Source organism: Condylura cristata, unplaced genomic scaffold, assembly GCF_000260355.1.
Source record: "Condylura cristata isolate star-nosed mole 26May11 unplaced genomic scaffold, ConCri1.0 scaffold00004, whole genome shotgun sequence".
In the NCBI taxonomy this organism is placed as follows: Eukaryota; Metazoa; Chordata; class Mammalia; order Eulipotyphla; family Talpidae; genus Condylura; species Condylura cristata.
In genome coordinates this window covers 31,579,615-31,592,310 of record NW_004567105.1, presented here as the reverse complement: position 1 = coordinate 31,592,310, position 12,696 = coordinate 31,579,615, and the positions used below count along the sequence as shown (strand labels likewise).

The window sequence follows — 12,696 nt, the reverse complement described above, 5'->3', positions numbered from 1 at the left end:
CAGATTCATTTTTGAGGCCTGAGTGTCGGAGACCAGCTCCAACTTTTGAGGTGTCTGGAGGCAGAAAAGGCAGGACCCTAAGATGGGAAGGCGTGGGCGTGCAGAGATTCCAAAAAGGGGAGAGGGAGTGAGGAAGACACGGGAGTCGGAGTTGGGTGCAAATCTTCCTGCTCATCTTTTTGCAGGTCTTTATTTATACTGTTTAGCAAGATTTAGTTACAATAATGCCTTAGGTAAGTTAATAAGAAACCGACATAAAAGTTTTAAAGGAAGAGGAGAACAATGCATCCTCTTCCTTCTACTTTATGGCACACTATACTATACATCTTTGTGATAACTTTCATGTATACGGATGACTTTAAAGGATCAGGGTCTGGGAAAGGATGAGCTGTTAGCAAAGGATTTAGGAGTTCTAGGGAAGGGATAAATTGTGTTAGCAGAGTCGTCAGTGATAGCCTAAAGAGAAGCTAATGGCTAACTTAAGGTTAGCAGGGAGTAGCTAGTGTTTGTTTAGGAAGAGGTTAAATAAGACTAGCAGAGAGTAGTTAGTGATAGTTTTAGGAAAAGAGTAAATTAAGAAGTTACATAGTTGTGCATTAAGCAAAACCTGTGTTGATAATGTTAGGAAATTGTCCATGGGTTCTTATGCCCTGAGAGTTATCTTAAGAATCGCTTTTTGTCAAAAGACCAAAGAAGTTTTCCAGGAGTCTTGATGCTCCGGGGTCTTATCTCTCCAGGAGCTTGCCTTTTGTCTTCAGTCAAAGGAATTTCCTGCCCAGGAGCAGCTCAGCTTGTACTTTGCCCAGGCCAGGTAGCCAATTTAGAGCTAAGGCAAGCCAGTTACAAACTGATGTTGTAACAATATTTTTTTGATATTATGATTATACAAAAAAAGGGAGGTCATAACATAAGTTAGCAGTGGAAATTCTGATATTTCAGAGCTTTTCCCGAGCTATCCGGAATCTGTCGGACGATAGCCGTTGCATAGCTTGTGTCACCTGAGAATCATTCACACGTGGGCAATTTTATGAAGGTGGGATTCAGATGAACTTCAGGTCTCCGAAGGAGTTCAGGAGAGCATGCTTTATAAAATTCTCTTTGGATAAAGAATGGTGGGCAGGGCCTGGTAATTGCTCATCTGTGTTGTCAATCAAAACAGCTTTAGAAATGTAGTGTGGTCCTGTGGTGTAAATTGGTCAATTTAATGGAAATTAAGGCTTTCTCCAAAGAACAGATTTATATCCCAGATCTTTGTTTGGGGAGCATTCCCCAGCAGAGTTCCCTCAGATTCTCCTTGTTAATGACTAGGCTTTACTTTGGCTACATTTTCCTTCTAAAACACATAATTAAACCTGCTTTGGGATGCCGTGTTGCAAGCAGGAGGGATGATTATTTTGTCTGCCTTTCAAAGATGCACCAAGGTTTCCTAGTTTGAAAACTGACAGATTAGTCCAGTTTCTTTTCCAGAAGAATAGAAACGAGCACACCCCCAAGAAGTCTTTGTTTCCCTTCTCTGCAATACACTGCCTCGAGTGGGAAACCAACAGCCAGTGGCAGGAAAAACAAAAATCATACAATTGTAAGAACAGCAGAGCCTTTCCAGACACCATCTCCATTTTATTTCTGTTTCTCACCAACTGTTGACCATTTCTGACCATAAACCTCTCCTCCTTCCCCCACCATCCACATTTACTCATGTATACACACACATCACACCTCTTCTAGAGTGTAGATGACTATTTATTTTATTTACCCAAAGGAGTCAGTGTATGGAGCAGTATGTTTTACTCTGAAGTTGAGATTCAGCAGCATCTGTATCTTTGATGGCAGGATAACTCTTGACTAGCAGACTATGGCATGAACAAGTAATTATTTCCTTTTTTTAAAAAAAAAATGTTATTTATTTATGCATCTAAGAGCTGGGGTATAGGCCAGAGGTGCAGGGAGTGAGAGGATTCACCAGAGAAGAATGGGAGCAGAACCGGGTTATCTACTGAAATACACTGCTGAGGGGAGCAGTAGGCAAGACAGGAGAGGTCTGTTGTGCTGTGGATTAGTTTCCTAGCCAGGATTGAACCCATGCGATAGCAGTAATAGAATGGTAGTGCTGATACTTAATCCCTACAGCACCAGGGAAACCCCAAAATTCTTAAACTTTGCCAAGGATTTTTGTAAAATACAGATACTGGGGCCCATCCCTGTTTTGATTCAGTGGATTAGAGCTGCTCGGGATTGTGCATTTCTACAGGTTTCCAGGAAAGGCTGACGTTGCTGTCCTGGAAACCATATTTGTAGTACTGTAAAGAGCATTTCTAGGTCCATTTTTACATCCAGTTTTTTTCCCAGAAGAATAGAAATGAGCACATACCCTACTTTTCAAAAGGCACAAACGGGATTTTTTATAAGTTGCCCTGCTCAGTGCAAGCCCTCCTTTTATGATCTTTAGCTGCTGCTTTAGAAGTCCAAACAGCGATAAAGAAATTTCTGCTTCCCATACCAAATTTAAACAGAATAGGTCCACTATTCACAATAGGTGAGCTACGGAAACAAGCCAATTGCCCAAAAATATAGATGACTGGATCAAGAAGATGTGTTCTATATATACAATGGAATATTACTCAGCAACCAAAAAGATAAACTCATGCCATTTACAGCAACCTGGATGGAGCTGGAAGGGATCATGCCAGAAAGAAAAAGAAAAATATCAGGTGGTTTCACTTATAGGAGGAATATAAGGGACCCAAATAAGAGATCAGTTGGCAAAATAGTAATTATAACGAAGTAAAAATCAAAAACAACAAGCAACTATCAACCAAAGACATGCTTTGGGGGTGGGGGAAAGAAACTTGTTCAAAATGGGTAGGAAGAGCACAAAGTGCCATGGAGATGGTGCACAGTTGAATCGGTGTTGGGTGCTCCTTGGGGACCATACATGAGTGCATAAAGCATACAATGTATGAGAAAGAAGAATGATGTAAAAAATAAGTAAATTTTTGGCCCTCCCTGGTGGCGCAGCGGGTTAAAGCACAGCACTGAGAATCTGAAGCCACTTCCGTATGAGTTCGATTCCCGCCTGCCCCGGAGGAGACCACATGGCGTGGCAGACCTCTCCTGACCCGCCCGCTGCTCCCCTCAGCAGTGTACTTCATCGATCTGCCTGTTCTGCTCCCCACTCTGTCTCTGGTGAAGCCTCTCACCGCCCCTGAGCCTCTGGCCTGTACCCCAGTTCTGTATGAATAAATAAATAAAAATCTTTAAAAAAAAATTTAAAAAAAAAAAAAAAAAAGTAAATTTTTTTAAAAAGGTAAAAAAAAATAGAATAGTTTTCAGATTATTGTGAGTTCTGTTTCCTATCAAGTACTGCAGGGGGTGTAATTTACATTGTATTCTTTGTGAATGTAGGTTCACCCCAACCTCACCTCCCACCCCCCAAAACAAACTGCAATCCTGCAGTCTGTTGCTAATGGAAAATGAGTGGGTATAGGTGGAACCATGGTTGCTCTGCACAACAGAGTATGTCAAGGTAGAATTTAAGAGGATTCATCCTCAGATTTGGAAAGTATTCATGCATATGTGACTTTCATGATTTATACAACCTGTGGGGTAAGTAAAGAAGACATTATCTTTATTCTTCAGAGGAGAAAAATTGGTGCAGAAAGGTTAAGTGACTGCCCTAAGGTCACACAGTCAGTTTGTATCATAGTATAAACTAAAAGGTTCTCTGTAAATATATAATAAATACGTTTATCCTGTGAGATAATTAATAAAAGCACTTTAGAAACACTAATTCATTTTGGTGTTTGATATCAATCAGCCAGCATTGGGCCATATGTGAGCACAACTTCATAATTAAAAAAAGAGAAACTTTATACTTTGATATGTTAAGATTGTGGATACCAGAGAATGGAAAGAAAGTTTATAGATTTTATAGCATTCCCTACTGCAGACTAGGGACCCCTTCTTAGGAATAATATTTAGTATGTTGTAAATCGGTGACTCCTTCCAAAAAGATTTGAACATGGTTTAGATACTTGAATTTTCATCTGATGAAAGTCAATTGAGATTGTTGTAATTGTTCCATAGAAATCTACTTAATTTGTGGTTACAGTATCAAGTTACCAAACATGATGATAATTATCCTAAAACTCATTAAGAAAAAAAATCCATCATTGTCCTATTTTGTCTCCTTGAAATGGCTCATTATGTTCAGAATAGAGCAAAACACATCAACATTTTATATGGTGTACCTTTAGATATAGTTGATTGCTCGCTGTAAAAGGATTTGAATCAAAGCCAATTTGCCATTCACAACTGAGAGAACTCTAGGGACCTTGCAGAAAAGCTCTTTGTTGAAGTGAATTCACACAAAATAATGTTCAAAATTGTTACTTTATATTCTTCCATTGCGTTTGTCTATCAAATATCAATGGTTGAATCTTCCAACTAGCTTAGGGTTAAGACAGGTAAAAATGAAACTGGATATTGAAGACACCTAAAAATTCTTTAACTGAACTCAAATTACAGACTAAACTTTGTGGTTTCTTTTTATTTAAAAATTGGTGACACATAAATATGGTAAAAACACTAAGATAATACCAATAGAGCATGTTGTGAATGGTGACTTTTCCTCCCACCAGTTTCTGTGTCTCCCAGTCCCCATCCTTGAGGAAATGATTGTTACTGGTCTCCTGAGTATTTGTCAGAGATCATCCAGACATATTCAGATGTTGAGTTTACAATGTCTCCTATACTTTCAGAAAGGAAAATAGCAAAACCACTGTGTTAGTCCTGATGTTGTCCCCTGCCATTTGTATGAATTTGTGACAACTTGTCTCAAGCACAGAATTCATATTTAGAAGACTAGGTCATAATTTTAAAAATGACTTAATTCTGTTGGGAGGATTTTGAAAGTTTCAGAGAACCTACTTAGAGTTACTTGGAAATAAATTCAATAGAGGTAAGTGGGGAGGAGAGAAGGCAGTACAGTGGAAAAATCTTTGACAAGGAACTTTATTTAAGAATAATAGCTCAAAACTTTGTCTAGCTTATTAATTGCATTTGGGTTTGTTTGCTTTTTCTTTGAGACCACATTGACTAGGGTTACTTCTAGACAGCACTATGAAATAGGTGGTTAGAATCATTATTTAACAATCAAAGGGAATATGATTCTAGCTTCAGAACTTATTAGCTTTGTAGCTTTGGGCAATTTGTTTTTACACAGTCTCAGTAGCAATAAACTAAGGATAATAGTATACAGCTCATAGAATTAGGGAAGAAGTTAGCACATGACAAATGTAGCTATTATTGATTCAGTATAATCCCCCCTAAAATATTGATGGCATCTTCAAGTAACTGGAACAAAACATGAAATTCATATAGAATCACAATAGCCCTAGCAATCCTGACCGAAAAAAAAAAAAAGGAAGAAGAAGAAGAAAAATGGTAGTCCTATTCTTCCAGACTTCAAACTTTATTATAAAGCCACACTAATTGAAACAGCCTGGTACTGGAGGTAAGGCAGAAACAAAGAACAGTGGCATGGCATAGAGAATTTGAAATTAAATCCACACCCACATGAATGGTTAAACTACGACAGAGCAGCCAATGACATACACTGGTACAAGGATTGCCTCTTCAGTAACTGTAACAGGAACCCTGCAGAGCTGCATGCTAAACAAATGAAGCTAGGTCACTGTCTTATGCCATACCCAAAAATCAATTCCAAATGGATAAAAGAGTTGGATGTAGGCTTGAGGCCATAAAATATATAGGAAGCATAGACAAAAAACTATACGACAGAAGCTTCAGCAATGTCTTTAGAGATGCATCCCTACAAGCAAGAAAAACAAACAAACAAAAAAACCAAACAAATGGGATTACATCAAACTAAAAAGTTTCTGCACAGCAAAAGAAACCATAACTAAATAGAATGACCCGCTATTGAATAGGAGAAAGTATTTGCATACCTTATATTTTGACCAGAAGCTGATGTCACAGATCTGCAAAGAACACATACAACTCAACAACAACAACAAGAAACCTAAATAACCCAATTAGAAAATGAGTGGGAGAGCTAAATAGGCACTTTTTCAAAGAAGACCTACAGATGGCCAACAGGCACATGAAAAAATATTCATCACTTATCCTGAGGGAGATGCGAATCAAGATCACAACACACCTGTAAGAATGACCCATACAGAAAAGACCAGAAGCAACAAGTGCTATCAGGAATCGGGAGGGCCTCCCTAGTGTCTTGGGGGTTAAGTCTCAGTGCTATCACAGCTAAGACTGGAGTTTGATCCCAGGCCTGGGAACTGAACCCACAACAAAAAAACAAATGTAGCTGTTTCCAGTGTTTCTTGAGGGTTACCTGTGTTTCAGAGATGGTTGAGATATGTTAAATATATTTGTGTAGTCATTATTTTATTAATTCTATATAAAATCATAAATGTGGAAGTGGTTTGAAACTATAAAAACAACTCACATGTCCAAAATAGATGATTGGATAAGAAGATGTGGCATATATAAGCAATGGAATACTACTCAGCCATCAAAAATAACCTGCCATTTGTAGCAACATGAATGGAGGGATCATAGAAAGGATCATACTCAGTGAAATAAGTCAGAAGGAAAAAGAAAAATATTGGAAGGTTTCACTTATAGGAGGAATATAGGGGAACCAAGTAAGACATAGGGGAAAAAATAACAATAATACAAAACACAATACACCAACACAAAAGCAAACAAACAGCTATAAACCAAAGACATCCTGTAGGGAAGGGGGAGGGAGGAGCACAGGGAACTGTAGTGATGGGGAAATTGGGGGAGGAAGTTCTATGGGGGCTACACGAGGGGGGAGTAAGCACTGTTTTAAAATGAACAGTGATATAAAATATACATAAAATATATTTTATGTAAACGGGCTGCCTAAATGTACTTTTACTTAGCTTAGTCTTAATAAACTGATAATGTTTTCTAGTCTGTTATTCTGATTGAAATCATGATTATCTTCATTGAACAGATAGTCGTTTTGAGTTTTCTTATCATCCTTGTCTCCCAGTGAAACGGACACATTTCCTATTTCAGATAGATGCCCTAGAGACTAGACATCCTAATACATGGCTTACTGAGCTTCTGCTCATGGTGGGCATAGTAGTTAAGGGCACCCCCTGGCTTTCCTGGGGCCAGAGAGCGATTTAGATATGTCAGGAAGTCCCATCCAGCATATGATTTTCACATGAAAAGACTTAGGGAACATTTTGTTTTCCTTTGCTCTGAGAATAAATTGATCCTCTGTTCCTGCTACTGTGGCTTTAATTTAATACATGTATGCATTTATTTCCCCAGGCCTCTAACCCTGGGCAGTTTGAAAATGACAGTGATGCATTATGGCAGCGAGGACACGTTCCAGAATCTGTTGTCTGTCATGGTCGAGTGGGAATAAACACAGATGCACCGGATGAAGCCCTGGTTGTCTGTGGCAATGTGAAAGTGATGGGGAGCGTCATGCAGCCCTCTGACAGCCGAGCAAAGCAGAATGTCCAAGAGGTGAGCACAGGGCAGGCCTCAGGCACCTCCTTTGACACCTGAGCAGGTGGGTAGGGTGCTCCTGGTCTCTGACATTCCCCACATAGGGCATTTCGCATGTTGCCTGTTGGGGTGAGACGAACACACTGCTTAACCACCACGACTGTTGGAACTCTTAGGCATCTCTGCTGAGATTCTGCATCAGCTCCTGCTGAGAGAATGGATTTACCTGACAGGAGCAGTGTGCTGACAGCACAGCACCACTGCACAAGTAGGTCGTCCCTGAGTTATTTTCCACAGGCCATTGCCCTTCCTCTGTGCATTGTCAACTGCTGGCGCGTGCCTTTTTCCTTTCCTCCAAATTTCTATCTCCCTGTTCATCTTCCAAACACTGTCAGTCCAGTTTCTGCACGCATTTCTCCTGGTCCTCTCCAGTGTCTTACTTGGCCCACCCGAAGGCCCAAGGTACAGGGTCAAGACCATCTTTTCTAGGGAGAGACAGTCACCAATTTTCTGAATTCCCCCCCAAAATCAGAAGCTGCACCTGTTTTGAGTTCCTGCACTTTGGGCTCTCTCTAGTAACCTGACCTTGGATAAAATGTTTAGCCCTGCCTCCTTATCTGACTGCTCCTATACATTTTAACCCATTGAGATAAGTACTGAGTGTCTTGGAAAGTCACAATTTACGAAGACCTTAAATATTAGGGTTAAATATACCAGTTTCTTAATCGGGCCACTCCTGACTTCAGCCTTTAATTCCATTTCCCACTTGTGACCTCTATAATTTCACACCCCCTCACGAACACTGTTTCTCCCATAAGTGTTTTGAAATGGTGGCAGAATCATGTTTTTAAACCTGCTTTTGCCTCCTTTCCGTATTCTTTTTTGGTTAATGAGACTTCATCTGTTAATACTTGGCCATTCTTCCAGACTGCATTCCTTTCCCAGTGCAAATCTGCCACTGGTTTTTCTAAACTGGTCAAGGAATGTCCTCTTTTGCTGAAAGGATTTCAAAGAATGGTTGTAACTGTAGACTTTTATACTGATTTTGAAACTGCACTTCATGTCATAAGAGCTGTGACCTGTTGGATTAGCCGGGTGGGAACTCTTAGGGGTAGAAAGTTCTCACATACATTTCCAGATACTGGTCATAGATATCATGCATTTGCCTTTTAGAGAGAGATAAAATGTCTGCTTTTCAGATCACACCAGCTCACGATGCAATTCCATGCCAGGTCTTATCTAAATGTAGATAGAAGAGGACCAGGGGAAAGGCCTTCACAGCAGCACCCCCCAACCCCCTCTGCCACCTGGCTCCCCAAGAACCTCATTCACCATTCATTTCTTCAAACAGTGCTCCTTGGTTTGAAGAAAGTATATGGTCTTAAATAAACAGATTCTCCAGCACTGCCCACATCCCTTCTAGGAAGCCTTCTCCAGATAAAAGCCAACCCAGACTTCCTGGGTGAAATTCCTATGTCCCCTACCTATGCAAAGCATGTAGAATTAAGAGAATACCAGCCTCTGCTTAGAAGACTTGCATTTTAGTGGTGATTTTGGCAACTTCTGGCCCAGGAACTTTGGCTTAAAGACATTGTATGTCTCCTATAAACAGGAAATACTCATACTCATTTTAGCATTCATTTAAGTGTTCATTCACCTAAGGTTTTTTTCTAAACTCATACATCTGGAACTTTTTTTTTTAGTGGAAAAAGGCTAGGCAAATATTTCTTGTTTACTTGTAAAAAAAAAACTATAATTAAAAAAAGATTTATTTATTTATGCATACAGAACTGGGGTACAGGCTAGAGGTGCAGGGGTGGTGAGAGGATTCACCAGAGACAGAGTTGAGAGCAGAACAGGCCAACTATTGAAGTACACTGCTGAGGGGAGCAGCGGGCGGGTCAGAAGAGGCCTGCCACACCATGTGGTCACCTCCGGGGAGGGAATCAAACTCATGCTGAAGTGGCTTTAGCTTCTTAGTGCTGTGCTCTAACCTACAGTGCCGCCACCTGGGAGGGCCCCTGAACTATAATTTTAATATAAAGCACTTTTTAAATTATTTCATAATAATATGTAGTTGTTCTGTACATTATTTCATAATAGTTTAGCTGTTCTTAATGGGCCTATGCACATCTATGAAATACTTGTTTCTAAAAATCTTTCCTGTCCTATTCATCATCCATTACAGAGAAGAGAGATGTTAGTGAGCTGATGCTAACAGATGTGTGAACTTACTCTCATCTGTCCCTAACTCAGTTTTTCCAACTTAAAGAGAGCCATTCTTCCATTGTGAGGGGAAGCTGGATTCGATTATATAGCTAGGACTGAGAGCAATTTCTCAATCTTTAAGGAAGATTGATGCTTAAAAAAGAAACCAAAAGATTCAGATAGCAAGGCTTATGCCAAGCCCACCAAGACTTAATGTCCTACCTTACTATAGTTTCTGCCTCTTACCAAGTAGAATTGTAAACCAGCCAAGTATGGAGTTTCCTAGTCAGTGCTGGTGATGTCCCTCAGCAAAACAAGAATAAGAACCCTATTGCTTTCTGGAAAGAAAGGTGACTTTGCTGTAATAAACTTTCTTTTCTTTTGCTAATAACCTGTTTTACTCTTTTACCCTGAAAACCACCCATTGTCTGTCACTGCTCACGGGATCTTTACACTTGCTAAATGGGATACTGCCCAAGTCTGAATTGTTGAGTAAAGACAAGATATTCAAATTTACTTGGATGAATTTTGGTTTTTGACAACAGTAGCCAGACCTGGTTTCTGGATGAGTTGTTGCAAGATATCATAGTCAACCATGGTACCCAGTATGTGAGTGATGGAGAAAAGGAAGCAGGTGGCTGTCTTGCCCCGGCTCTGTGTCCTTTCACTGCAGGCTGTCTTGGTTGTTTTGTGGATTTTAAGTGCATGAGCACTTTGCTTGAAGAGGCTTGGTGGAGGAGACCTCTAGTGCTCATCTGCACACACATCCAACACAGAGGAGATAGAGTAGATATGACTGCAACCTGTGAAACTGAAGCCCTGGGGAAATGAAGTTAGCCTAAGTAGGAGCAACTTAACTTACCCCCACAACAGTATTGTGTTCACTAGTGTGACTGCACTGGAGAGGGGGGTTCGCCTCTTATGATGAAACAAAGCACGGAAAGGATATTCTGAAAACCAAGGTGGTGGGGAGACCATCAATGGCAATGAGAAAAACAAAAACAAAGTTAGGTTGAGAGTTGAATGCTTCAGTCAAATACTGTGGTGAAGGCTGTAAACAAGACAGCAGAAGACTTAAAAATAAAAGCCAGAGATGAAATCAGTTGAGATGCGGTGCTCAAAGATTGTCTTGGTGCTCAAAGATTGTCTTGTGTTTGTCGGAGCTGAACCAGCAGTGTGCTAGTTAAAGACAAACGTGTGAAAAGCTTGAGAAAAATCAAACATGCGCAGTCTCCCCTCAGGGCCTGAGACTGAGGCAAGAGTTCCCAGCTAAGCATGAACTGCGTAACTTAAGCCGCTCCTGTTGTGAGACTGATAGTCCCAGGGCTGTGGGCCAGACAGTGGATAAAAAGATCTCCCTCCCTGACTAAACTGGAGCCCCATGGACCAAAATGTCTTCCCTGCAGTGCAGTTTTTGAATTAATGATATGAAACCCTTGGGTATGATGTGGCATCCGTTGATGGCCATTTGCATTCACAGTGAGATTTTCCCAAACTGCTGTGCGCAAGATCATACCAGGAACCCAAATCCGTTTTCTAGCTTTTTACTAAACACGTTGGTGAGCGGAGCATGAGTTAAGTGCTGACTTGTGGAGGTTCCTGACGGAGAATTCCAAGGAGGCACAGCCCTTGCCTCAAGGGTTTCTCCTAGGCCAAGAGCACACATGGGCACATGCAAGAAAGGTCTCTTATATTTACCTTTGGAATGTCTGCAAACGAGAATGAGAAATCGGAAGAGCATTTTCTTAGAGGAGTATTATTCTAAAAGGTGTTTACCCCTAAGCCAACTCCCAAAATACTCTTTGGCCAAAAAAGCTTTCTGAAGTACAATGGCAGTAGGGCTCTTGGACCTAATTACTATGTCTAATGACATTCTTGGGGAAAATGCATCCGGCTTTGACACCAGGACTCATTTTGGCTCTGTAGCCTGGACAGCCCGAGTGAGAGCAGCCTCCTCTGCTTTCCACCTGCAGCAAAGGAGCTGACACGGCCTCCCTTTGGTTGCCAGTGGGGGTTCGTATAGGAACTGAGGGAATCATAGGCCATAGGCAAGCCCAGGTCTTGTGGCAATGCAGGGAGTGGGGAATTGTGTGGGCCTGGCTGGTGCAGGGCGGTCCAGCTGGCTCCTGCGTGACTCCATCTGCACTCCGGTTAGTGTCGGGACTGTTCTGTCATCTCCTTTTCCCTGCCTCCCCTCACCTCTTTTTCCCTCTCCAAAGTAAACATTGCAGAGATGCAGTTCTTCACCCCCAAGATAGAAAGGGTGCCTTTATTTTTCATTCTTAGTATTCTTTTTTTTTTAAAATTTATTTATTTTATTCATACAGAACTGGGGTACAGGCCAGAGATGTGGAGGGTGAGAGGCTTCACCAGGGACAGAGTGGGGAGCAGAATAGGCAGATCAACGAAGTACACTGCTGAGGGGAGCAGCAGGCGGGTCAGGAGAGGTCTGCCTCACCATGTGGTCACCTCAGGGGCAGGCGGGGATCGAACTTATGCGGAAGTGGCTTGAGCTTATTAGTGCTGTGCTTTAACCCACTGCTCCACCAGGGAGGGCCATTCTTAGTATTCTTCATTGAAGCTTTTGGGTGCCAATTGTTACCTTGCAAAGTGTCTAAAAAGAACTGTCATTGGGGTAGACCCTCTTCAATGGCTCTAGATCTGGCCACCCATTGCCCTAAGTACGAATAAACGTCTTTGGTGCAGAATAAAGAAACCATGTATTTTAACGAACAGGTTAAAATAGGTAGGGGATGAGGGAGAACTACCCAGGTAGAGGGAGCAGGAGAAGGTTCAGTTACCAGTTGATGTTGCAGCTAAGGAACCAGCAATATATGGCAGAGGTCTCTACTGCTGAGGTTGGGGATCCCTCCTTGGGTGGCAGGGGGTGGGGGGGAGGGGGGTGGGGGATGTGAAGGTCTGCAGCCTGTTTTGTAGGTGGAATGCTGCCTTCTGCAG

At 41.4% G+C, this 12,696-nt stretch overlaps 1 protein-coding gene across 1 annotated transcript in view; it reads left to right on the top strand.

Moving 5' to 3' along the window:
• The window catches only part of MYRFL (myelin regulatory factor-like), a 100,436-nt gene that overhangs the window by 56,055 nt on the left and 31,685 nt on the right, over positions 1-12,696 (top strand). The window contains exon 11 of the mRNA XM_012735147.1: positions 7,348-7,548. Coding sequence (XP_012590601.1) covers positions 7,348-7,548 — 201 coding nt within the window. The remainder of the gene's footprint in view (positions 1-7,347; positions 7,549-12,696) is intronic.